This window comes from Hyperoodon ampullatus, assembly GCF_949752795.1.
Source record: "Hyperoodon ampullatus genome assembly, chromosome: 19".
Classification (NCBI taxonomy): Eukaryota; Metazoa; Chordata; class Mammalia; order Artiodactyla; family Ziphiidae; genus Hyperoodon; species Hyperoodon ampullatus.
Genome location: NC_136932.1, coordinates 16750706 through 16777493, shown reverse-complemented (window position 1 = coordinate 16777493; position 26788 = coordinate 16750706). Strand labels below are relative to the sequence as shown.

The following is a 26788-nucleotide window of genomic DNA, read 5'->3' as shown; positions in this document are numbered from 1 at the left end:
AGGTGGATGCTGCCACTCACTTTCCCTTTTTGATCGTGTTCCTGCCCAGCAGAGGGTCCAGAACCGGGTCCACGGTCTCGCCAATGTTCTCGATGAGCAAGGTGTCCCCTTCTGAGATGGCCTGCTCGATGATATCCAGGTAGCTGTGGGCACAGCACAGGGGCCGTGAACGCCCTGGGGCCCGGTGACGGCGCAATTGCCTGCCCCAGAGGGACCGAGAGAGGTGACCGAGGGGCCAAGAGCTCATTCCTCTCCCAAACGCCTCCTTCCCGAGAGGAGCTCAGGGCTTCTGCGTCAATCACCCCCAGGCTCCCCATGCAGCTGTGTCACGGCCATTCCTTCTCATCTATGACGATGAGAGATGGGAAGATGACCGCCCGCAGCCTCCCAGCTGGCAAATGACCAGGCAGGACCAACGCAAGCAGGAGTCGAGGCCAGTGCTGTCCCCCAGCAGGAGCGGCAGGGAACAGGGGAGAGAGGAGCCCCGAGTGTAATTCTTTACTGCCAGTGCTGTTGCCCAGGGCCAAGTACTAAAAAAATCCACTTGTGGGTCAGTGTTTGTTTTCAAAGACCCATCCATCCATTTAGCGAGTATGAAAGGCCCCAGGTGGACTTCCCAGCACCGTGGCCTGGCCGGCCGCCACCTCTAGAGCCCCTACCCCACCCGCCACGGCCAAGCACCTCTTCTGTCCCAGGCAGATGGCCTTCAGCTTGCTGCCATATTTGTTTTTGATCCACTTGATGCCCTGCAGCTGGGCGTCCACGAAGAGGGGCCAGCGCTCCGTGTTGCACAGGATGGTGGCATTCTCTGTGGACATGCGGTCGCTGGGGAGCCCCTGGTTGTTCCAAGTGGCCACGTCTGCATCATCGGTCAGCAGGCTCAAGGGATCCAGACCTTCTGTGATCGGGATGGGGACCTGCCGAGGGGGCGACGTGGCCTTACTCACTGCTCAGCTGAAAGCGGCTCTCCGAGCACCACGTGGGCCGCCAGGCTGCGTGGGGGAAGACAGCCATTCGCATCGCCCTGAGGACCAGCTTGGAGCTCGGCCAGAAGGGATGTCGGCGTCGGCCTTGCAGGGCCACCGTCTATATCCTGAGTGGCTGGAGCCCCCATCGCAAGAACAAAGGTGCCATCTGGCTGGGGCTGCCCTGCCGGGGACCTCCCCAAAGGTGCTGAGTGATGAATGCGACAGGACCTCCTACCTTTAACTGCTTTATATAAGGGATCCAAAACCTCTCCATTAGCTCATTTCGATATTTCTTGGTGAAGTAGCCCACGTAGGAGACGAAGGCGGAAATCAGCAGGACGTCCCCACACAGTGTGACCCCCTGGCTTTTGAAGTTCTCCACCGATTCGGCCCAGCGGATGTTTTCTGACGCTAATCCTCCTACCAGCCTGAGATGGGGACAGGGGTCAGTGGGCAAAAGAGAAGCATGTGTGTCGGGTGGGAGAGAGGATGGACTGGAGGACCAGGAAAGGCGCGCCTCCACCTTTAACACGCCAGGGACCTTCCAGTTTCAAATCCTTACCCTGCTCAGCGGTTCAGGAAAAAACATGCTTTGGGGGAAGTTTTGGGCAATAAATGCTTGAGGGAAGCAAAACTAATGCTTTCTGGAGGCGGCTGGGAACGCCGAGTTTCCCTTCCCCAAGGTGCCGACGTCATGTGGATGCTGACGCTATCTGACCACATCACCCATGTGCCAAGGCTGCTGCCTGGACACCACTGAGCACACGCTTTGGGCAGCGGGAAGTCCGGAGGCAGCCACCTGGCCCTGTGTGGAGTGGGGACTCCAGGGTGTGCCTCATGCTTCTCAGGCCACCGGCTCGAGGGCTGGTCCCTGACCCTAAATGGCACACCAGGAGTCTGAGAGTGTTGACAGGTTTGTGCTTGATTAGCCTGAGGTCTGGCTTTAGCATCCTCCGAGCAGCCTTCCTTGCCAGGGACCAAAAGACCACTTTACCTTGGTAGAGGTGAGTCCACATCCCACGGGAGGCCAGGCACGCAGCCTGGGGGTCTACCCAGGGTTTATCTTATCACTTTGTGCTCAGAAAGTGGGGGCTGGGGGCCTTGCTGCCTCCACCTGGGGCGTATCCCCCCCGAAAGGCCATTCTGTGGGCTCATCCCTTTCGGGGGGCGGTGTCTGAGGACAGGAGGGGTCCCTCGGAGGGAGTAAGGCACCTGTTAGCCAGCGAGATCACACTACTGGTGGCATCAGCCTCTTGCTGACACTTGATTTTCTCGGCTGTCGCTTTTTCAAATGCTGACGTCAGGTTGCTCAGGTTGGCGTTGAGCTCCTGAAGGAACAAGACAGACAGGCCCTGAAATCGGGCAACGCTGGGCATTCCCAGCTCTCCTCCCGGGAGGGCCGGGAACACGGCCGACGCCGGCAGCCTCCGGGGCGATCAGGCCCCCACATCGGCCCGTGTGCTCTTGCCCTGCTCCATAGTTCATGGCAGCAGCTGTGCCAACCCCTCTCAAACGGAGACATGGACCAGCCGCGCCTGCCGACGGCACTCACAGCGATCTTGCTTTTGATGCGGGAGAGCTTCTCCTGCGCCTCGGCCAGCTCCGCGTTGGCCTCCTCCAGGGCCTGCCTCTTGGGGGCCACGTCGCAGTAGACCTCGTAGAAGCGGACGATGTTGATGCACCAGGAGCACAGGCCCGCGGCGGCCGTGGACTTGGAGCGGATGAACTCGGGGTCGAACGTCGGGTTGCCTTGGTAGGGCCTGGAGCAGGACGGCGGGTGCTGAGGACGCAGACCTCCCGCCACCCCCGTCCCGCCTCCAGCTCCGCATCCGTCCGCGGCTCCAGTCCCCGTTACCAGCAACAGGACCGGGAGCACATTTAACTTTGTTTTTTTGTATCTTAGTGATTATAGAAAGAAGAAGAAAGAAAAGAATGAAACCCAGAATTCTGGCCTCTGCAGTAGAATTTGGAAGGTGAAGGGCAATGGAAGTAGTGATTTCAAGTCCTATATTCTAGATGATGGAAGAAAACCTGTGTTTTTTTTTAATCTCTCTGTTCCTGCTGCTTTATATGGCTGGTCTCATTTTCATTCTGCAACGACTCCAGTCCTAGGCAAGAAGCCTGGGGTTCGGGGGGGTCAGCAACTTGCCCAGAGTAACGCTGATAGGAAGTGTCAGAACCAGGGTTTCTTCACCAAGTTCTCACATCAGGGGCCGCGTGTCAGGTGCTTTTCTGAGCCCTGCCCATATGTCAGGTCCTGGAGCCGCCCCTGCTCTGGCACATGTCCTCACGCCATCTGACTCTGGGCAACAGGCCCAGAGAGGCTGAGTGTCTCTCCCAAGGTGACACAGCTTGGACTGGGCAGTGCGGGAATTCACACGGAGCCAGGCTGCCCCAGAGGCCACCCCCGCTCCCCCACACCCCCCACACACAATGGGCCACTTCTGCGTCCCCTCAGCTCAGTGCCCAGTTTTCAGGGATCACCAGTGAGGCTAAGACTCTAAGGATGAGACTTACAAGAGGTGATGTTAAAAAAAAAAAAAGGGGTGACGATGTAGGTGTTATTGTACAAGAGGGATGAGGAAAAATGCCCGTAGATGCAGTTAAGATGCTCTAGAAACTAGAGCATCTTAACTAGAGTTTTTAAAATAATGGCAACGTCATTGAGCACAACAGACTGAGCTATCTGCAGGAAGAATTCTAAATGGACAATTCAAAATAATAATTGAAGTGTGATTTGAATTTAGGTGGGGAACATGGCCCATCACCTCCTCACTCTGGCATATTTTATGCTTCATTTAGGCAAAGAGTACAATGGGTCTGCATCTTTTAAGCACACTCCAGACAGCATGGGGAGGTGGCAGTTGAGAAGTTTGGTGGGTGACAAGGAGAAGACATTTATCATGGCATTATTTATGACGGCAGAAACGGAGACAGCCTAAACCCTCAGCAACACAGGTATAGTAAGTAAATTACGGTTCATCTGCAGCAAAAAAATCAAGCTGATCAAGTGTTTTGACAACATAGGGAAAAGTCTTTTTTCCCCCACGATGTTAAGTAAAAGATAAAAAGCAGAGCAGATAATTGCATATACACAGTATTCTTTCAACTACAGGGGAAAAAAACTTGAGAAAAAAATACTGAAAGGAAATAGGCCAAATGCTGACACAGGCCGCTCTCTGGAGGTGTGCCTGTGTTTTTCTTGTCTTTTCTCTTAAACTTTAAACTACTCCTTAGTCATCAAATGTTTTTCGATCGTCCAGCCCTCTTCCTCAACAGATGGAGCTGAGAGAGGTTGGAGTCTCACCTGGGGTCATGCGAGGGGCTCCCTTTCTCAGTTGGGGTCAGGTCGGCCCTGAAATCGGGTTGCCAGGGGATGGCCAGGCAAAGAGTGTTCACAAGTGCAGTGCTCACCAATGCTAGTGCATTGGATTTATGGGGCAAAACGTGGAGGTCCCCCCTGTACACCCTTTCCAAGTCCCACTAGGACCCTTTGCTGGAGTGCTTGTACCTGGACAAATATCTCCTCAAGCAGCAAAATACAAAGAAGCTATAAGGGACTAAAAATACTACATGCATGCACAGTTGGGGCAAATTATGAACAAAAAGATACAAAAAAGCTAAAACCCAACTGCCTCTTCTGAGGTGTTGGAGCAAAAGCAGGGTCCTATGCATGATCCCTGCACACGGCACCACCAAGGGGGTGGGCAGGCCACCTAAGCCCCCGCTCCGACCCCACCCATTGATCCACCCCTGCCCTCCCCCCATTTATGGGATCAGCTCACCCCCCACCCCCCAAGCAAGGTTGGGGAGACAGAGGGTGATGAGGCTCCCCGCAAACTTGGCATCATGCTTCACCTTGACGCCTGGGCAGCTCAGGGGCAGGCAGATTCGCCCAGACTGCTGCCTGCTGTCTTTGGGGGTCACACCTCACTCTGTGCCACCCAAGACCCTGTGCCGCCCAAGACCCTGCCCACTCCAGCAAGCATAGACTTCCCTTGGGACCATGCGGTATGGGGCCAGAGGCAGGCGGGAGAAGATTCGAGACCACACAGTGCCTGGACGTGACGTGCTCCCAACAGGATGAGGACTGAGCTGACCCCATGTGGGGAGCCGAGCCCCAACTCACTTAAATGCTTTCAGGCAGGTCTCGGGGATGTGCTCCTTGTCAAACTTTTTCAAGGAGTCCAGGAAGGTGTCCACTTTGCCCATCATGATTTTCGCAGCTTTCCAGCTCTTGTCCTTGGGGATCTTGCCCCCGGGTGCAGTCAGAATCATCACGGCGGCCGTGACATTGACCACGGCGTCTGGGGGGGACCCGAAGGACTTCAGCTCTGTCAGGTTGTTCTGCAAAGACAGACGGACAGACTAGAACGGGGATTTAGCCCCGAGCAGGACCAGGAGGCCCCCGGTGATGACCCCACCGCATCTCCTCTCTTCCTCTCTTCTCAGGTGTCGTGATCCCCGTTTCTTCCCTCTCCTGCCCTCACCTTATTCAGAGTGTCAAGGGCCTCCTGCGCGGCCAGTAGGGCCGGCTCTGCCTTGGCCAGGTCTGTTTCACAAGCTTTTTGTTTCTCAGCAACATTCTGGAAGGAAGACAGATGGGAAAGATGGATGCAGGGGTCCATCTGGGTGGCGTGTGTGAAGGGGGGGCCCTGGGCGGTGTGAGGGGCAAGGAGGGATGAGGAGGGGGGAGGAGGGGGGAGGAGGGGGGAGGAGGGGGGAGGAGGGGGGAGGAGGGGAGAGGAGGGGGGAGGAGGGGAGTCGCCCTTCGCTCTCGCTTGCTGGGTCACCATGTGAAGCCCGCCTTTCCCCGCCCTGCCTCCTTTGCCCCAAAACACTCAGGTTAGAAGGAGCTGGGTGTCAGCTGACCTGGGATTCAGGGAGGGGAACCGTTCCTTCTCTTGGCTCCAGCTTCCAGGACCAGAGGGGGAACCTGGGGCCACACAGGCCACTCCCTGGCTTTGAGGCCTTATTTCTTGGTGCCACTGTGTCACCCCTCCAGGATGGACCATTTCAGAGGTACAGCCCATCCTCCCCTTAAAGTGAGAACATCTTCATTCACGCATGCACGCATTCATTCATTCATGCATGCATTCGCTCTTTGGCTCAGGAAGAACCCCTCTGAGCCTTCAGGCACCAGGCAGAGAGACCGGGAGAAGCTTGGTACCTATCAATCAGGAGTAGCATCTGCGTGACAACAGAGATGAAGAAGCCAGCCGGGGCTGGGAGCTTTTGCTGGGCAAGGAGGGAGGAGGACAGAAAGAAGAGGGTCTCTCTGCAGAAAACCTCCTGGAGAAGCCCATTCCGTACCTTACATTAGGGACGTATGGGACGCGACTCAGGGAACAGGGCATGGAAGGCACGGACTTGGCCAGTGGTGCTGGGAAGCTCCAGGCTTCCCTGGAGCATGCCTGATTGGGCCATTTCTGGATCAGGGGTTGGAGAGGGGTGGGCACCCAGATGTTAACAGCTGCATGTGAGTATCAGATGGCAGGTCCCTGAGTTCAGGGTGCAGGTGTGGGTCCTGGCTTGGATCCTGACTATGTCACTTGCTAATTTTGAGACCTCGGGCACACTGCCAACCACCCTAACAGGGCTGTGGTCATGCAGGTTACAACGAGGGATGGAGCACAGCTCCTGGCCACCCCACCTGGCCCGGGACCGTCCGCACTCCAGCACTGGTGGGAAGGGAAGGGCTCAGGTCCCCCTCCTGTTGGCCTTGGAAGGAGGCCGTCTCAGGCAAAGAAATGACTTGCTGCTGTCCTCCCTCTCAAGAGACAGCAGACAATTACTGGGACTCTTAATTTAGACACTCACACAGGTGCATGACTAATGACAAAAAAGGCATGCAGGAAAAGGCGATGAGAAATCAACCCAAGCACATGAACCTTCAGCGTGGAGCCCACCAGGGCCAGTGGCACTGGAACATCTCGGGGCTCCAGGTGCAACAAATTTGAGGACCAGGGCTCCAAGGAAGGCTTCTTAAGCCTTAACATGCTCACAGGCCACCGGCATCTCACTAAGATGCAGACCCGATTCAGCAGAGCTGGGGCCTGGGAACCCGCATTTCTTACCAGATCAGGAGATGCTACTGCTGGGGCCTGGGAGGGCAGCCCTCTGCCTAGCTGGGGGCCCTGCGCTTGGGAGAGATGTCCTCCCTGCGGGGTTCCTGCTGGTTTGCCCAGGCCCATAGGAGATACTGGCCACCAGGGGAAGGGGCCCAGCTGAGCAGAGCCACATGCCGCTGCCCGTCTGCCCACCTTGTTGATGACCTCCACCTTGATTTCTTCCTCATCAGCAATGGCTTTCTCTTTGCTGACTTTCTCTGTTTCCACACCCACCACGTGGATCAGCTTGTCCGCATTCTCGTTTTTCTGCTTGAGCTCAGCCTCCTGAATTGCCAGCTTGGCTTTTAAATCATCCACCTAGAGGAGGATGTAAGAGACAGGCAGGCTGGGGCCCCGGCCACCACACGCTGCCCCCTACTCGGCCGGGCTGGTGGCCATGGGAGCCGCGGGGCCGAGCAGAACAGCAGGCCTGCCGGTTGCTTACCACTCCCTGTGACGCATTTCTAAGTGCTTTTTCAGCTTCTCCAAGGTAAGTATTTACTGAGCACCGACTGTGTACACAGGGTCGCAAGTATAAGACCCATTCCTGTTGTTCAAGGGGGTGGCAATCAAGGTGGCCGGATAAAAACAATGTCAGCAGAGGCAGGGTGCTGAGGAGTTCTGGGGAGGCTGGCGGGGCTGTGAGAGTCTGGAGCCGGGGATAAAAAGCTCCCTCGGGCACTCGGGTGAGGCCCTAGGCAGCCAGGTGGAGGGAGTTCTGGGAAGTGGTAAGTGATGGGCTGCTTCTTGGCTCCGGCAAGCTCTGTCCAAGGAATGGACAGCCCCACCACCGTGTTCCCCTCTCCGCCCCCGTGGGGTGGCCTTGGCTCCGTGCAGCAGCCTGTGTCAGGGGCCACCCTCCACCTGTGCTTTTGCAGCTCCAAGGCCTGCGGCAGCTGTTTACCAGGCTCCCACGGAGACGGCAACAGTGGGCAGTAAAGAGGGAGCCGGGGCTACACCACGGAGGATATTTAAAACCACGCAGAAAACTTAAAAATTAACACGGCGTGAAAGTACGGCAGATGCTCTTCCATCTGGGCACCGCAGTGTGAACGGGGCTCCGGGATGGACCCGCCTCCACGGGCTGCACTTGACTGGATGAGCAAACCCCACCAGATGCGGGACCCCCGGGAAGCACCCGACGTAACATTGGCACCCAGAAGGCGTTTGGGATCCACCGTCTAGGTTAAAACACGTATACCTGCTGTGGTTTGCCAGTGGAAGTTTCTCCGAGGCAGGGGTCCCAGTCCCCTTACTTTATGTCACATGCCTAGGGGAAGGTTCTGGAAGCACATCCCGAGGCCCCAGCTCTCCTACCTGAGAGGCTGTGCTCTGCAGCTTCATCAGCCCGTTCTCCAGCCTCTCGATTTTGGCGACCAGCTCCATCCTCTTCTTGGCCAGTAGGTTCTGGTACAGTTTGATCTGCTCCAGGAAGGTTTTGGGCGTGGTGTAGTTGTAGCGCCTCTCGGTGGCGAGGTACACCTTGGACATCTCATTGACGGTCGTGTGCACGTAGGACATGAACAGGCTGATGGAGGCCTTAACTTCTGGCTACAAAGGTAAGACAGAACCATTCATTCCCCAGTGCCCTGATGGAAGAGGAGGCTGCTGGCCACAGTGGACCACAAGGTGGGTTCCCTTCCTCGCTGAGGATCCTGGATGAGTGGTACCCCCTCTGTCAACCTTGGCAGTTCAGCTGTCAAATGAGGCTCAAGACAACAAGGCCTACAGGGCTCCCATGGGCGATGGTGGTATTGCACCACCAAGGGGCCCAGTCAGAGCCAAGGTTGTTACTGTTCTCTCTCTGACTCACACACTTGCATATGCAACATGCTTGAATAACCAGGTATTTCTGCAAGCATTTATCGGACATTTCCTGTTCCAGGCCCTGGGGTTTTAGTAACTCCTTTCCCAGCCCCCTCTGGCCCGCGTCCACTCCAGGGTCACAGCCCCACCACCTGGGCCTGCCCCACCTGCCCGAAGACAGGCACTGGGAGCTTTGCCCCAGGAATTGTTCAAGGGATATTAACAGTAATTCAGGTTAATTTGGGAATGTGTTCATCTGACACATGCTTCTTTGGCATCTACTCTGCAGCCCTCGCTGGTGCCAGTGGTGGGGCCATTCGCCGGTCCCAGGAGGCCCCCGCCTCTACAGGCACTCGGGGTGTGGAGGACACGTGATGGCGGCATTTCTGGGAAAGGCTCGGCCTGCAACTGAATGCTCTAACAGTGATAAGCAGGGGGCTTTACCCATCTTTAAAAACTAGGTTAGAGGTTAATTTCAGGCTTATTTTATTCCACTTAATAACTGAATATGTGTTCAAAATAAAGCAGACACGATAACCACGTGGGATTTATTCTAGGCCTGTGTATCACTTGCATCAGCTGGGTCACAGGTTAATGCCCATTTATAGGCCGGCAATGAGCACAAACGATGAATGCGGGCACCGTCTTTCAATAAAAGAAAGACACTGTAGGGACTTCCTTGGTGGTCCAGTGGTAAAGAATCCACCTTCCAATGCAGGGGACGTGGCTTCGATCCCCGGTCAGGAAACTAGGATCCCACATGCCACGGGACAACTAAGCCCGCAGGCAACGACTGAGCTCGTGCGCCTCAACTAGCGAACCTGCGAGCCGCAAACTACAGAGCCCATGCGCTCTGGAACCTGTGGGCCACAACTAGAGAGAGAAAACCCACATGCCACAACTAGAGAGAAGCCCGTGCACCACACTGAAGAGAAGCCCGTGGGCCACAAAGAAGATACTGCGTGCCACAACTAACACACGGCCCAGCCAAAAAATAAAACAAACAAATAAATAAAATGTTAAAAAAAAAGAGCCTTTAAAAAAAAATAAAGACACTGTAAAGGAAAAGGAAAAAAAAAAAGAGAAAAAAAAAAAAGAAAAGAAGGCTTATATCACCCCGTCTTACTTGTCATGCCCTATAAAAGGCAGGTCAAAGGTGAGGCAGCAGCCCTGGGCAGAGCCCTGGGGGCAGAGCCATGTTGGAGCCCAAGGCAAGAGGAAAAAGTGTGCGCCCGTATACACTTATCAAAGTACATACGGGCTCTACAGTCGGCTCCAGTCAGGGACTATGTTCAAAGCCCGAGCTACTCAATCTGTTTGCATGTGGGATCCCTCGGAACCAGCCCTGTGGGCCCGTGGCCGCATGAGGCCCGGAACACCCAGCTGATTGAAACGACCATTTCCCTGGCACAGTAACTCGGGGCCAGAAAACCAACAAACGGCAGCCTGTCTTTGTTTACAATTTTGATACTTTTGAGCATTTCAGCATTAATGTTGATTTTTTAAAATACTACATTAAAATTAAAACATCACCGATCTTGATTAAGTTTTTGGTGCCCCCTTAAGTTTTGCACCCAAGGCGAGTGCCTCAGCTGCCTCACCCTACTCCCGGCCCGAGGGGGGCCCCTCCCTCCCGGCTCTGTGTCCCGTGATTCACCTGAATCCCCTCGGTGTCCTCAAGGAAGCGAGTGCTGACGGACACCAGGGCGTCCTCTGGCCACTCATGGAACCAGTCGATGGCTGTGCAGTTGACCACGGCAGGGAATTTTCTTGCTCGTACACGCAGGACGGAGCCCACGGGGGAGAAACACAGGATTACCTAGAAGTGGACACAGTTGCTGCTGGTTGGGGGACGGCGGTGCTGGGGCCGAATCGCGCTGCTTTTGCAGAAAGCCCCATTAGAAGGAAAAGCTCTCTGCATGGTGTCTGTCTCCAAGTGCGGGGGTGGGGAGAACATTCCCAGGTCCGGGCTGGCAGTGTGGCCATTGCATCACGATGTGAGGGTGCAGGGGAGCCCCGAGCCCTCCTGAGGTGGCCCCACAAAGGGGGAAGGAGGGCTGGGTGCAGGAGGGAGTGGGGCGTGGGCAACCACACTGGGTAGGTGAGGTCCCAGAACAGGGAGGACTATGGTCCTTTAGCAGGTCTGGTCCTTGTGGGGGAGGGAGGAACGAGAGCAGGGCCAGCTGTCCTACTGGTCACGGATGAGGAGGGAGAGAAGTACCCAAAGTGCTCTCGGTCTAACTTGGGTAGCTCAGCCAGCTTCCCCAAAGGGGAATGTTGAAGGTCAGGGTGAACTAATCTATTTAAACGTGCTCTTTGGGGCGGGGATGTGCATATAGAAATCACTTCTTTCGGCCACAAGGCACTTCTAACAGCACACCTCCATCAGGCAGTCCACCATACTCTCCTAACAGTTTTCCATTTCCTCTGCGGAAACAGCCCCTAACTCCCCACCGAGTGAAGAACCAGCCCTTAGACAGTCCCCGGGACCCCCCCACCCCAAGCCCGGGACCCCCTACCTTCAGGTGCCTGCGCACTTTCTCAATGAAGAATTTCCAACATGCCTCCCGAGTGTCCGTCAGGCCCAGGGACTTCACTTGCGGCCGCATGGAGGAGATGATGTTCTCCACCTCGTCGTCTGTAAACAGCCCCGGGATCTCCCCCGAGGCCAGCAGGTCATTGATCAGCACCAGAAACTGCTCCTCGGCCACCTGGGAGTCCGTCATCAGGAACACCGAGGGAACGTTCTTTACGGCTGACTTGATGTACTGGGCACCGAGGTCGAGCTGGACCCGAGGAGGACACCCTCAGAGGTCTTGCCAAGAAGGTGCTCGTGTAGAAGCATCTTCCACCACCACCCAGACGGGGGCACCCAGAGATCAGCTCCGTAAGAAATGGGCCGGGTCCGTAGATGGAGACCCAGGGCCTTCAGTGGAGGACAGCCAGGCTTGTGGCGGCTCTACTCGCCACAGGTCCAAAGGGGAAGCAACCCAGGCGTCCCTTGATGGATGGATGGATAAATACAATGGGGTCCATTCACACAGTGGGATATTATTCTGCCTTAAGAAGGAAGGAAATTCTGACCGTGCTACAACACAGAGGAACCTAGAAGACATTATGCTGAGTGAAATCAGCCAGTCACAAAAGGACAAATAGGACTTGTCCTCATGTGAGTACAATTCCACTCATATGAGGTCCCTGGCAGAGTCGGATTCATGGAGACAGAAAATAGGACGGTGGGTGCCAGGGGCTGTGGGGAGCGGGCAGGGGGAGTTAGTGTTTCATGGGGACAGAGTTCTGTTTGGGAAGATGAGAAAGTTCTGGAGATGGATGGTGGGGATGGTGGCACAATTATGTGAACGTATTAATGCCACTGAATGGTGTGGTTAAAATGGTAAATTTTGTGTTGTGTAAGCTTTACCGCAAAAAAGGGAATAAAAAGCTTAAATGAAGACCCTGGAAGAGGCCCCAAATAAATACACCACAGGCTGGGAGGGGGAGGCTGGAAAGAATGAATAAGCCTCGAAGTATTGCCTCTGCTTCTCATAACTCCTACCACATTACTAGTAGGTTTTAAAGAAATAACTTGACAAAACAATTGCATGGTAATTCTGGATGAATAAATGAAGGAGAATAGTAAAAAAAAAAAAAAAAAAGCATGTTACAGAGCAGTATGAATAGCTTGCTATGTTTGAAAAGTATGCCAATTTACATGTATAACTTGTAAATATATATTAAAACGTCTGTCAGTGTCATCCAAGTATGAATATGAATTTTCAGGGGTTTGGTGATTTGCTTTTCTTTACCGTCTAATTTATTTTTTATTTTTTTTGCGGTACGTGGGCCTCTCACTGTTGTGGCCTCTCCCATTGTGGAGCACAGGCTCTGGACGCGCAGGCTCAGCAGCCATGGCTCACAGGCCCAGCCGCTCCGCGGCACGTGGGGTCCTCCCGGACCAGGGCACGAACCCGTGTCCGCTGCATCGGCAGGCGGACTCTCAACCACTGCACCACCAGGGAAGCCCTTTACTGTCTAATTTTTAAAGAAGACCTGAGAGCCTCTGTAATTATTTTAAAGGCTTTAAAATGTCCATTGTAGGCATCCCGAGTAGCTCTCTTCTGCCCTTTGGAAGCAGCACACCTCCCTGACATCTGTTCAGAGAGAAACATCACCAAGGTCCCTCAGCTGGAGTTGACAGGGGTATAACTGGGGTCAAAAGGCAAGCTCCAAATTCCAGGTTTTTTGGACAAGCTTAAAAAACAAATCAAAGGGAAGCCCTGAGCCTGGGAGAGCAGAGGCCTCAGGTGGGATCCGAGCCCTGGTTGCGCCCTTGGGCGTGGCCTCCAAGGCAGGTCCTACTTGGAGAGGCGGCGGGGCCTTGGTGTTGAGACACATCACTCTTCCCATTTTACAGTCCATCATGGATGTGGGCTGGGGGCCGACAACGCCAGAATCAGCCGTACGTATCTAAACGCGGGAGCTTCACTGCGTGCGTGAGCCCGGCGGTCGCCCTGGGGGAGGCGAGTGTGGAGATTGTACAACAGAGGGCAGCTCCTGGCTGGTGCAGGCTCAACTGGCACTGCTGTCATGCTGACCCCTGAGCGTTGCTCCCTCCTGTGGTTTGGGAATGAACAAATTTGGGAAGGGCCGCGAAGTTCCACCAGGTTCAGCTTTTGAATCCGGTTCGACTGGCTGAGGCAAGGGATCTGCTTGGAGCGAGGGAAGCTAGTTGCTGCAGGGACCCAGGTCAGAGCGGAAGGTTCTGGAAAGACCGATGGTCCCTAAAGGCCGAGGGCCAGCGTGGCGGCCCCGGGCCTGCAGCACTGCTTTTCCCCCTATCCCGCTTGCCCCTCTCCTGGAGAATCGGGGTTCGCCGCGCCTTCTGGCCGCTGCCCTTTCTCTTTGGCTTCTGCTCCCGGGCTCTCTCCTGGGACCCCCAGGGGAACCTCCTCCGGCCGAGACCTCAGGGCCTCTCCTCGGCCGCAGCCCACTGTCCTGCCTGGAGCCTCTGCGGCCTCGACTGTCGTGAAGCTCGGCCCTCTCTGGCCTTCCTGCTGTGGCGCTTGCTCCGTCCCTGCTGACCGCTGCTCCGGCCCGCGGTCCTCGTCCTGCCTGCCCCGGGATCCCGTTCTCCTCAGCCTCTGCACCTCTCTGGCATGGACTCTGCCACCCCCACGCGCTCAGGCTGAGGGGCCGAGATCTCCACCTGCCGCCCTCTCCTGCACGTCCCCGCCCCACAGGTCCCAGTGCGCCGTGGCCGTCTCCTGCCAGGCGTCCCCTCAGTTCCTCCGACGCCCACGCCCACGAGGCCGCACATTATCTTGGTTTCTCTGCACTGGAGTCCTGGCCGCCCGCGCCCCCCACCCAGTCCCCCCGTCCTCAGCTCCTGTCTGCTCGAGGGAGACATCGTGTGAGCAATTGCTCCAGCTGCCAACGTCACGGTCAGCCCCACGAGCTCAGCTCCGGGGGTCCCCTCCTCACTCACCATCAAGGAGGAAGGAGCGGGTCCGGACAGCGGCACCCGAGGATGTTAAAGACCGCCTGCGTCTGGGCGCATCTCGGGACCGGCGGTAACAGAGCGGGGTGCACACTCCCCTCTCTAGCCGGGACACACTTCCGGGGCCCCTCACAGCCGTCGTCATTGCCGGCAGAGACGAAGGAACCAGGAGCCCAGGTTGGGGGTGAGTCTCAGGGAAGAGGGTTGAAGAGGTGTGGCCAGGGGCGCCCTCCTCCTCCTGCCTTGCCGGCTGCAGGAAGGCAAGCGCTCGCCCCGCCTGCCCCTCTCCAGTCAGCATTTGCTGAAGGTCGAGGGGGCCGCCCAAGCTGCTGGGACACGGGCCTGGCCCCTCACTCAGCTTAAAGCATTTCTCCAGAGGGTCCGGCCCAGCTCTCTGGGCTCCTACTCGGGCCTCAGGAAGAGGGCTCACAGAAGTCAAAAGCACGCCACTGCCTGGCCGGGGGACCCAGCAGGTGGGAGTCCAGCTAAGGTCCCATTCCTCCGGTCAGTGCAGGGCAGAGCGCTCGCCCACGACGAGGGTCTCGCTCCGGCTCTCCCTCCTCCCTTCTTGTTGCACTGCCCGGTTGCAGCCTTCGTGGGGTCACCGGGGCTCCTGTGGTACCCCCCTACCCGTCACCCCTGAGCGATCTCTGCTGTCTTCAAGCCACCCTCCGCTCTGTCCCAGAACACCACCAGATCCTGCCCCTCCTCTGCGCAAGTGACCTTGACAGGATCTTGTTTTCTTGGGACCAAGTCCAGGGTTTTCCATGAGGCACACGATGGCCCTTGGGTTTGGATCCTGACCCTTTTCCCGCCGCGTCTCCAAACTCCAGTGGGTGCTCGTGGCTTATGGTACGACTTTATAATAATGTTACATCATCACGTACGCATCTGTTACACTAATAATGTATACATTGTTAACTTCTTACTGTGACACTATCATTAGAACAATAAGAATACATCTTATAACTGCTCAGGAGTCTGCTTCCCCTAATATGACGCAAGGTCTGACGCAAGGTCCTACAGCCCTGTTTAGGGCTGCCCTTACTTCCGAATCCACAGAAGCTACTTAATAAATAACAAATATAATAATAAATACCTAATAAATGATAACAAATGAGGAGTACAAACCCAGTTCATCACGGGCGTAGGAGCAATGAATTGTGATGAAACATCACAGAGTTGCTGCAGCTAATGCCAGGGGATGAAACAGCAGCTGCCACAGTCGGCCCCAAAGTGAGGCCAACAAAATCCTCACAAGGACAGAGCAAAGAGTATGATGCAATCAAGAAGATAAAGCAACACGATGAAGCTAACAGACTAGAAACTTCTCCAGTGGAGACAACTCAGTACAACTGTACAGCTCCAGATGTGAGGATTCTAACCACCCTGAGTGCCCTCAGGGAGTCAGTGCAAACCCACTCGCTCGGCTTGGCTGAGCACCGCTAAGACCCACGACGCGCCAGTTCAGTTCAGGAGGCGGGGTCTGGCAGAACCTACATTAGGGAGACCTCTCCCTTAAGGCTGGGATTTTAAAAATACAGCCAGCTGGCTAGTCGTTTGATAGGAAGAGTAGAACGCACTGGGGGCAATGACAAGCTGGACGCTTACCTGGAGGCCGCTGTCCCTGGCACAGCCTGCTTGGCATCGTTGGGAGAGCAGGGCTGAGAACTAGCTCACCGTCCCCATCGTCCTTCCTGGGGCCTCTACCCGCAGACCACCCCCTCCTGCTGAGGTCCCAGGGTGCCAGGCTCTGGCAGGGGTCCAGGCCATCCCCCTAAGGCCACCTGGCCAGCAACTGCCTCGGAGCCGTGAGCGGAGGGGAGGGTCCCCTGGGTCTGGCACTGTCCTGGCCCACAGAAGCAGCCTGGACACCAAGGCAAAGAGAGATGAGCCATGTAACGTGGTCCAATCAATTTCAGCTCTAATCCGAGACACAACAATGGTAAGCTCTAGACTGATCGTGTTTGACTAGCACACAGGTCCCCAAGAGAGCAAATCTTCAGGAAAAAGAAATCAATAAAAAGCCTCGGCGGCACATCTTGGGGATGGGAGACCTGAGTCAAGCTTATATTTATTTGATTAATTCAAAAAAGCAGCCTCGGGGTTTCCCTGGTGGCGCAGTGGTTGAGAGTCCGCCTGCTGATGCAGGGGACACGGGTTCGTGCCCTGGTCCGGGAAGATCCCACATGCCGTGGAGCGGCTGGGCCCGTGAGCCATGGCCGCTGAGCCTGCGTGTCCAGAGCCTGTGCTCCGCAACGGGAGAGGCCACGGCGGTGAGAGGCCCGCGTACCGCAAAAAACAAACAAACAAACAAAAAAGCAGCCTCCCAGAACCCTGAGCAGGTAGTTAGACAGCTAGTGAGTACTGGTTCTGAATTATTTAATCTGGAAAACTGGGAAAGATGCGGCACGGTTTGATGACCAGAGACGAGAACCAAATCCCTTTGCCACTGTTATCTGAGGTGACTCTCTACTGGCTCTAATCTACTGGAAACCCACACTTCCTTTTACCTTCGTCACATGGCCGTGGGCACCGGCCGAATATGTCCCTGGCCTTTACCGTCTAAGATAAATACCCTGCTGGTGACCTTCATGTTCTCTGCGCTGGATGCTTCGCTTGGGGAATGGGAGTGGGGAGACTCTTCTCCACTCCCCCTCCCGAAGGGCGGCTTATTGAAAGGCGACATCTCACCTTGAGGTCTGGGATCCCGTAGCCCTTCTTGAGGGTGATCTGGAACACGTCCAGCGCGCTGATGTACGCGGCCAGGCGGGAGAGGCTCTGCTTGCCGCTGCCGCCCACCCCCACCAGCAGGGCGTTGCCCCGTGGGGACTCCAGGATGCGGTTGATCCTGCAGATGTGGGCCACCGCATCCTCAAACAGCACCTGAAGAGACCAGACCAGAGAGACCCCGGGCGTCTCACCGTGCAGACACACCTCCCTCGTCCCTCCCCACCCCCCTGCTGCCTGCTTGAGCCCCGCTCACCAGGTTCATGACTGCGTTGACCTCGTTGTAACTGTCCAGGACTTCCACCAGGAGCTTGCTCAGGGGAGCCACGTCAGTCACCGGCAGGTACTTGGGATCGCCGATCCCGTGAGCAAAGTGGCAGTAGATATTGGGTTTGGTGAATAAGAGCTCGTCACCAAGATCCTAGACGTCAGAGACAAGATGCTCCTGTTGTCGCTGCCTCGGGCACACACATCACGAACAGCAGCCCGAGCACCTTGCCCGGCGGCCTCAGAATGTCAGGCCACGTCTGCAGGGGCCCACGCTGCTGCTACCAGGGGCCCTGCAAACCACTGGGCAAAATCCCCTGGTCCCTGCCACATCAGGAATAAACGGAGAGTCCAGAAAAATGATTCTACCACGAAAACCCAGGACACACCAGCGGAGCACGTGGACCCCAGCAGAGCTGTCTGTGCCCAGTGGCTGGAGGGAGGTCTTCACATCCTAACCTGTTGAGGGCTCCACTTCTCCTCGCTCGGGCCACACCCACGTGGCAGAGTCATCTCGTGGGACCCAACGTGGTCCTTCCCATGCCCAGCCCAGGGCCCTCGCAGTGGGGCGGGGATTGCCACAGGGTCCCGACACTCTGCCCCTCGGAGCCTTCCTGGGCTTGGCAGGGGGACATGGCGGCCTGACGTACGTCGAAGAACTTCTTGGTGGAAGCGATGGCCACTCTGCACAGCATCTCCTGGTCCTTCTCATCCACCATCCTGTCGCCGTACACACGTTCGGCTTCGTGCAGCCAGAGGCGGACAAGGTCTAGTGGGATTTTGAGGATCTCTGTGGTGGAGAACAAGAGCCCCTGCCCCAGATGCGGGATGGTCGGCATCCTTAGTTGTGTCTGGGAGGCAAGCCAAGCACCGCGTGTGGATTAAACGAGAAAGTGGCCGCTTCCCCAGGGGATGACCCTTTAGGCTGTGGTACAGTGTCCACTGGAGGTCCAGGAAGCCACGGACTGCCAAGGCCGCGCAAATCCTGGAGGCTGGAGGTTGTGTCTGTGGCCTGAGAGACGTGGGGGGATTCTCCTCATGAGACAGGGTTAAGGGCTGCCCCCTTTAAGGGGGTGGACGGTGGGGAAAGGGACAAGGGGGCTGATCAGGCAGAAGCCCGACTACGGGAGGCCATGGAGTGGCCGGCGAGCTTGGGCTGTGCGGCAAGCCTGCCCAGGCCCAGTCCTGGCTTGGCCGTTTACTAAGCAAGTGACCTGGCAAGTTCAACAGGTGCTTTTTTTCCAGGCCCTTATTCTGGGCTCTGGGGACACAGTGATGATGGGACTGACCCTGCCTTCATGGAGTTTGCCTTCTAGTGGGGAGATGTAACCAGACAAAATCACAAGGTAATTACACATTGTGATGTGTGTTATGAGTGACATAAACAGGGACAGTGAGACAGAGTGTGTGGGGATGAGGAGGGGCCTCTTGAGGGCACGACATTTGAGCTGGCGCTCGAAGTGGAGGGAGCCTTAGACTTCCCATCTGTAAAATGGGGATATACGAGCGTTACATGTTGTTTGGAGGAGAAAATGGGGATGTAAGTGGCCAAACCCATCAGCTAGCTCAGTCAATACATAAGAGGAAACATCATCACCACCATCAGCACCATCAAGACTACAACCATCACCACCACCATCACCATCATCATCACCATCATTATCACTATCACCACAGTCCCCATCATCATCAACATCATCACTGTAATCAGTCCACAGATCACTTTGCTTTCTCTCCTGAGAGCAGCAGAGGAGGAGAACATCTGTGGGTCAGGCCTTGGCCATAAGGTGACATGACATAGCGCTAAAAGCAGTACCTGGAAAATATTGGAGAGGTCCCTGAGGTTGAAGACATAATGAAACTTAATGGCTGTGGGCAGAAACGTTGATGTCACTTTCTGGTGCAGGGCTGTTCCAGGAAAAAGACACATCGATTCTTGCACACTCTTAATGGCCTCAGGAAGTGCAAAGCTTAAGCTATAGTTTCTAAAGCAAATGGACTGTGAGATGGTGACAATTTAAGTAAGAAATCTGCAGAGCTGAGGAAGGAGGAAGTTAGCTACTCTACTGATGTGTAAATTGTTTCTGTATACTGAATTTCCTATCCTCTGCCTCCCCCTCAAGCAATTGGATTTCACAATACCTCAACAGCATCGTTAAAAAAAAATATTGACTTGGAAGTATAAACAAAACATTCACCAGGGGAAAATATGAAGCCTCCGTCAGCCCCAAAAAGCAGCGGGCCTCACTGACAGGAGAGGGGGCAAGGCAGGTCAGCTTACCCAGGGCGGACGCCACCAGATGGCTGCTCATCTTCTGGACTACCATGGGGACCGAGCGATAGGCCAGGTGCTGGGCCAGGATGGTGCTGTAGATGCTCATGAGAGCCTCCTGGCCCGGGAAGCTCACGGCAAACACACAGAAGTGGCGCTGCCCGGAACAACCAGGGACCCTCGTTAGGCTGCTCGTAGGGACCAGCTTGGGGCGGGGCCACCTTCCTGGTGGCCTAATGTCTCGTGGGCATGGTCAGAATGGACAGGTTCCCTCCTCATGCCATGTGTGAGGTAAAGCCCCCTTAAATATTGATTACATCTCAAACAGCCAAAGTCGTGTAATGCTCTTCAGAAAAAACTTGGAGGAGGCCAAAGAATGCCTCATAGCGCAGCCTGGATTTAAATTCCAGGTCTCCATCTGCTTAGGGAATTCAGAGGTGAGGTCCTGCCTGGGTGGCGTTGCAGATAGAGTACAGGATTTCCTGTTAACTCTGAATTTCACATGGGAAATTTTTTTTTTTTTTTAGTACAGATATGTCTCAAACATCGTATGGGGCATGATTTTCTGTTTATCTGAAATTCAGATTTGAGCAGGCATCTGTATTTTTATTTGCTAAGTCTGGCAGCCCTATGGGCTCACAGGGAGAGCTGACTAGCCTCTCAACAGCCCCCCCCCACCCACTGGGAATGTCCTGACATCTTCTGAAAGGCTGGGGCGTCCTCCGGGGAATGCCAGCCCGCAGCCCCACAATCCCAAATCAATGCTTTCCTTCTCATTTGCCAAAGCAAGCCTTGGGCTCCTGCAGCTGACCGAGATGAGTCTGGGTCCTACCTACCTGAAGCCTGGGGTCGATGGTGAAGGATCCAGCAGTGGGGTTCATGCACGCTACGTACTGACAGTTATGGATTTCCTTCAGTGTCAGCTTCTGTCGGTCATACCTGCGCAGGCAAGGCCAGCGTAAAGTCCTGCTGCCCGCCCCCAGGAGCCACCCCCGGCTCCCCACCCACCCCAGTACTGCCCTGCATATGGTTAAAAAAAAAAAAAAAAAACCTCAAAATAACAATGACATGTGAAATGGCCAATTGTACTTCATGCTCTTAAGAAAAATTTTGAAACAGGAGGCAACAGAGTGGCTCAGTGTTCAGGTCTGGGTTTATGTTCCAGCTCCTCCATTCAGTAGCATCGTGACTCTGGGGAGGCTGGCTAACCCCTCCGTGCCTCAGTGTTCTTATCTGTGCAATGGGTCATTATGAGGATGAATGGAGCTAATGCATGAAAATAAACTTAGAAGGGCACCTGAAATAGAGCAAGGGTTCCATAAATGTTTACCACCACCCCCATCATCACTCTAATTATCAAGGATGGTGATGGTGACGATGATCAAATAAGTTGAAGAGTTTCCTCGGTGCCAGGGCACTGCTGACACTTCCAGGGGCTCAGATGAGGTCCAAGGCTATAAAGAGCTTGTGCATCTTTCATGTGCCTTTTACCTTTTGGCTTTTCCCCCCATTGTTTTGTTTTCTGTTGGGAGTTGGTGCTGACCCTTGTTGATTTGTGGGGGTTCCTTGTATGCCCCACATAGCAATCCACTGCCAGTGTCAGGCATTGCAAGTAATTTCTCCCGTTAATTCCACACCGTGCTCGTCCATGGTGTCTCTTGGCAAACAATGTTCCTCAGTTTTCAGGTAAGTCAAAGTAACCATTCTTCGGCCTTCTGGTCTGTGCTTTTGAAACCTAGGTTTGAGAAGTCCTTCCCACTCCCCACCTTTCCCCGGGTCACACTTTTTTCCACCAACGTGGCAGTTTCTCCTTTGGCTTGTGGGTCTGCCCTCCACGTGGGGCCCGCCTGATCTATGTGGTAGGGGGTGGTCTGTGTTGCTGTTTTTCTGCCCTTGCTGACAGAGCCTCTGAATAGTCCAGCCTTCCCTGTTGCTTGTGGGGCCCCTTCATCTGAAATTCTAGAGGGATCTTCCAAATCTGACTATGCCTCCCCCTCCTAGAGAGATTCTTCAGGACAAACTCAAGGGCAGGTGTGGACCCAGGGCTGAAGCTTCACAGCTCTTAGGGCCCTCTTAAAGAAGAGTACAATGCATCTTAGTTTTGTAAATTTTGCACGGATGCACGACCTGGTGAGCCATTTCAAGAGCATGCAACCAGGGCCCGGGAGAGTGAGGGGCCACCCCTGGGCCCTCCTGGGCCTCCCAGCAGATCCTCCCGTGGGGGCGCGGGCAGTCCTCACGCATCCCTCCTGCTTTGCCCTCGGCCTCCTGCCCTGTCCCTCCCCAGACCTGTCCTGGGCCCTGACCATCCCACACCACTTCCATGTCCTCACAGATGTCGAACTCTCGCAGGGCTGCACTTCAAGTGTGCCCCGCCCCGGCCCAGCTCTGTCACCTCCCCAGGGAGCCATCCCTAACACCCTGTTTCCACGTCACAGCCCACAGCCCCCATGGCTTCACTGCTGTCCTTGCTGGGTTCCTACAGCCCGTGAGCCCTGGAGTCAGTGTCATGTCACGGGGAAAGGCCAGCCATGGAGTCAGACATGTGGGCTTGACCTCCAGCTGGGCCTTTCATCAGGGCTGTGACCGCCAGCAGGCCACTTATCCCCTCTGTGCCCTATTTCTCGGCAGTAAGAGGCAGGCTCCACGCATCCCCTCACTGAGCCCTGATGAGATTTCTCAGGTTCCTTTGGTCTCAAAACCCCCAGGTTTGGCCTGGGCCACTTGCCAGGTCACCATGGCACACTTCTTTCAAGTGATACTTGTTTTAACCACACTGAATGTTCTGACCTTTCCAGACTGCAAATGTAAACAGGCCACCCTCGGTTTTCCGTTGCCCTTGGGAGAAAGTGTTCTCTGTCCAGTGGTCCATGAGTCCTGGGGTCTGGCCGCCCCTGCCCTGGTCACCCTCTCCCTCTGGCTCTCATGCTCCAGCCACGCTGGGCTCCTATGGCCCCCTCGAGGGGCCACGCTCCCTCTGCCCATGGCATCTGCTGTGCCCGAGATGATCTCCCGCCAAAGTATTGACACTAAGGCCAGTAATGGAGCTCCCAGCTGCCTCCTCCCATCCTGGGTCTCTGACCCAGCCGCTGGGGTCCTCTGTGACTGCTCCCTTCACCCTGGAACTGCACCCCTCTGTCTTCTCTGCCATATGGACACTTCAGTCGGAGGGGTACCTGTCTGTCCCTGATCCATGGAACTGCAGGCCACAGCCGCTAGCCCGGGGCCTGGCAGATGCCCAGGGCGTATTTGCGGAATGTAGAGGAGGAGACCTTGACCCCCCACCGCTCCCCAGACCTGTGACCCCATCAGCGTGGTCCTGTGTCCCAGCCCTGCATCCTCCCTGTGGCAACCCCCACAACACACACACACTCACCAGTGCCTGTGGTCCATGTGCTGCCGGAGGAGGGTGTGCGGGGCCACTGTCCCGTACTTGTCCACCTCGGGCATGTTCATGTCGTCGATGAAGTAGACCAGCTTCTTGGTGCCTGGTGGCCCGTAATTCCACCCTGATTTCTTCTCCAGCGGCTTTTCGAGAACACCTAGAGAAGGGAATGGGGTGACTACCACGGTGCCTGGTAGATCTCAGAGGCGGTGGCCCAAAGGGTAGCCCTGGGGCACCAAAGACAGGTGGGTTGGACTCCAGCCACCTCAGGAGTAAAGGAGAGGGTGGTGGGCACCACTGGCTCCAGGCACGGAGACAGGAACCGTGTGCTCATCGACCTCGGGGCCACCTGAGACTGGTTATGAGGGGAGCTCCCTGTGGGATCTGCCACCCTCGTCCCCCTGCTCTGGGCATAGGGAGCAGTGGGTGGGGGCATGGGAAGTGGAGAGGCAGCTGGCAAGCTCCCGGGTCTGCAGTAAGGAGGCGCGGTGAGGAACGTCAGGGTGGGACTGGGGGGCAGTCGCGTCGGATGAGAGTGATGGGATATGTCGAGGCCGGGCTGTGAGGACCCACGCTTGTCCTCAGCCTCACCCTGCAGTGTAGCCGAGGTCGTGTAGAAGTTGAAGGGCACGGCCTGCACTGAGTAGTCGTCTGTGCTCAGGCTGTCCAGCTTGTCCCCCATCAGCACCGACTTGCCCGTCCCTGCATTCCCCACCAGCATCACTGGCCATGACTTCTCCACGAGCAGGTCCAAGAAGTAGCGGATGCGGATGGTTTCCGTGGTGTGTACCAGTGAGGCCTGGGGGAGGGGGCAGGAGGATGGGGGGAAAGAGGGAGGAGCTGTAACCCCAGACACACCTGAGCCTCCAATTCCCACCTTCCGAACAAACTTGCAGACCTGGACAGTTTGTCAAATCCCCAGTCTTACTTGAAAGGTCCTACTGTTGAAAACCGTTTGCGGCTGGACATCCCATTGAGAAGCGAGTGGGATGGGGCTCTGAGTCCTGCTCCTAAATCGTCACCGCTCTGGGCAGTTACCTGCAGTGGGACATCAGGGTCCAGCTCGAAGCGGGGCACCTTGTCCGTCCACGGCAGGAACTTTTTGGTGTCGGGATCTATGTAGTAGTCAAAGATCGTTCCCTGCGAGGGGAACTTGATTGTCTTAAATTCGTTGATCCACCATCGGCTGAACTCGACCCGATAATCTACAAGCTGTTGGGAAACAAAATAAAGCACAGAAACGGCCCAGCTGAGAGCGATGCCAGGAGACCGAGTCTGGGTGGCCAGGCACCCGTCGCGGCCGGCTGCTCACCTGGTCCTGGAACATGGCCCCTCCGAAGGCCCAGAAGCAGGCGAACACAAAGTAGAGCTCGTACAGCTCCTTGGCAGAGTCGGGTGGTGCGTTCTTCTTGGTAAGGAGACACTCGAGCAGGTGCAGGATCATCTGGATGACCGTGATCTCAGGCACCGGAGTGATCGTCTTAAACCCGACGCGAAGCTTGTCCAGGCAGGTGGGCAGGTACTTGTCAAAGAGGATCATCAGGTTGGCCTTTTCCGACTGCACCGTGCGCCTCTCGATCCAGCTGCTCACCACCCTGGGGAAGACGGAAGGTGCTGGAGGACTGGACCACCAAGTTGGGTGCCCCCTGGCGACCCTCCGCTTGGTGAACGCTTCCACGTGATTCTGGTACTCCTGCCTGGTGATGCGGCCGGTCCCAGACCTTAAGAGGATCTGACGAGGGTGTGCTCTTTCCCTGGGATTCTAGCGGTGGGGTGCTGACCTCCTAGAACAAACGGGAGCCATCCTTCCTGCCCCCAAATGCAGATAATACTGAGGACAGTAGAGCTGGATATAGGAGAAGAGGAGAGGAGAGGGAAGTTTCATAACATCGTCTGGGGGAGAGAGAGGGAGGGGATGGGAAGGGAAGAAAAGGGAAAGGAAAGGAGAGGAGCAGGGACACATCATTGCATTAGCTGGACTCCTGGATCCAGCCATGCCTGAAGCATACATGGTGAATTGAGCCAACTGACACATTCAATGGAAGAGTCCAAACCAATACAACAGGCATTCCTGAGGAGCCACGTTGGGTTGTCTGGCACACATACATCTCTGGAGTGGGTTGTACAGAGGTGGCCCACCACGGCTGTGAGGGGTGTGGATTCTAGAGGCCGACTGCCTGGCTTGAATGGGCTCTAGTGTGGCCAGCTATGGCCTTGGGCAAGTTACTCAACACGTCTGGGTCTCAGGTTTCTCATCCGTAAATGGGAGTGATGATAATCACTCCCATATTTGAAGGACTACCAGGGCTGATATTTTTTTTTTTTTTTTTTTTTTTCAGTACGCGGGCCTCTCACCGCTGTGGCCTCTCCTGTTGCGGAGCACAGGCTCCGGACGCGCAGGCTCGGCGGCCATGGCTCACGGGCCCAGCCGCTCCGCGGCATGTGGGATATTCCCGGACCGGGGCACGAACCCGTGTCCCCTGCATCGGCAGGCGGACTCTCAACCACTGCGCCACCAGGGAAGCCCTGGGCTGATATTTTTAAAGCTCATAGAGGGGAGCCTGGTCCACGGTCAGTGCTAAACAAGTGCCTGCTAAAAGTGGAAAGAGCGTCCGGCTCCCTTGCGGGCTGATGAGCTCAGTGAGCTGTCCTTTCTAGGATGCCCAAAACGTAAGCAGGAAGCTCGCGTTACCCGACGCAGCTTGCCTGCCCTCCGCAGCCCCAGCAGACATGCCTTTCTGCAAGTGAGTGCACGTTCTGGAAGCTCTGCCTATTACTGCACCCCTAGCAGAACAGAGAACCAAGGGCTCAAAAACTCTGCCCCGTTGCCCCTGGGCTCACTAGGTAACAGAGGAAACCTTTAAACACTCTACGTCCACAAGCAAACACAGTGCAGCTGAGAACTGGATTCCAAATACAGTTGGTCTTCAGAATGGAGACCAATTTGCAAACCTATAAATAGACTGCTGCATTTGCCTTCTATCTTGAAGGCGGATATATCAAATTTTAAATTTTGCCTTGCTAGAGACATTTAGGGCATGCAAATGTGCGCGCTGGCTTTGATCTGAAAAGCCGACCCAGACCCAGACCCTGGGAGGACGAGTGGCTTCCCTGCAGGCTCCTGCCCTGTCCCCAGAGGCCACGGGGTCCCTCTGGCCCCGGAGCTTTGCTTCACCTCCCCCTCCTGGATATGCTCAGCCACCCCTGCCTTGAGTCATGGCTGCCCCTGCTGGAGGGCTGCTCTTTCTCTGGGTTGGGGGGGCCTGAGCAGGCTCTCAGCCTCTCCACTTCTCTCCAGCAAAACCCGGGTCCCCTCCTGGTCCCCAGGATGCCACCCACTCTCTTGGTTATCCCTCTGGAGCCCCAAGACCCACTCCTGGCTGAAGGGGCATGTGCAGGGGGAGACCACGTGAGACTCAGAAAGGTGGCTGTGCGACGGGTGACGTGTCTACAAGCCAAGGACTGCCAGCAACACCAGAAGCTGGGGGAGAAGCCCTAGAAGAGATCCCCCCTCAGAGCTTCCAGAAAGAACCAGCCCTTCCAACACCTGATTTCAGACTTCTGGCCTCCAGAACCAGAAGAGAAAAAACTTCCATTGTTTGAAGCTGCCCGGTTTGTGGTCCTTTGTCATGGTGGCTACAGGACCCTAACAAAGCAGGATGACAGGTGTTGCTGGACAAGGCGGCATAGTGGTGCTGGGTCTCAGCGGCCCCCAGGCCCCTGTGGGTCAGGCCAGCTCTGGTTCTGTCCCTG

At 55.8% G+C, this 26788-nt stretch overlaps 1 protein-coding gene across 2 annotated transcripts in view; it reads right to left on the bottom strand.

Moving 5' to 3' along the window:
* The window catches only part of DNAH17 (dynein axonemal heavy chain 17), a gene marked incomplete at its 5' end in the record, with an annotated part of 109903 nt that overhangs the window by 24059 nt on the left and 59056 nt on the right, over positions 1-26788 (bottom strand). For both annotated transcript variants that reach the window (XM_079725332.1, XM_079725333.1), the window contains 21 exons: positions 21-143; positions 682-917; positions 1204-1396; positions 2181-2296; positions 2521-2728; positions 5098-5315; positions 5459-5554; positions 7232-7396; positions 8396-8629; positions 10542-10703; positions 11404-11670; positions 17076-17267; positions 17368-17532; positions 18029-18190; positions 19195-19286; positions 19660-19807; positions 20487-20589; positions 23027-23192; positions 23627-23834; positions 24074-24247; positions 24348-24630. In XM_079725332.1, the coding sequence (XP_079581458.1) occupies positions 21-143; positions 682-917; positions 1204-1396; positions 2181-2296; positions 2521-2728; positions 5098-5315; positions 5459-5554; positions 7232-7396; positions 8396-8629; positions 10542-10703; positions 11404-11670; positions 17076-17267; positions 17368-17532; positions 18029-18190; positions 19195-19286; positions 19660-19807; positions 20487-20589; positions 23027-23192; positions 23627-23834; positions 24074-24247; positions 24348-24630 (3711 nt within the window). The remainder of the gene's footprint in view (positions 1-20; positions 144-681; positions 918-1203; positions 1397-2180; positions 2297-2520; positions 2729-5097; positions 5316-5458; positions 5555-7231; positions 7397-8395; positions 8630-10541; positions 10704-11403; positions 11671-17075; positions 17268-17367; positions 17533-18028; positions 18191-19194; positions 19287-19659; positions 19808-20486; positions 20590-23026; positions 23193-23626; positions 23835-24073; positions 24248-24347; positions 24631-26788) is intronic.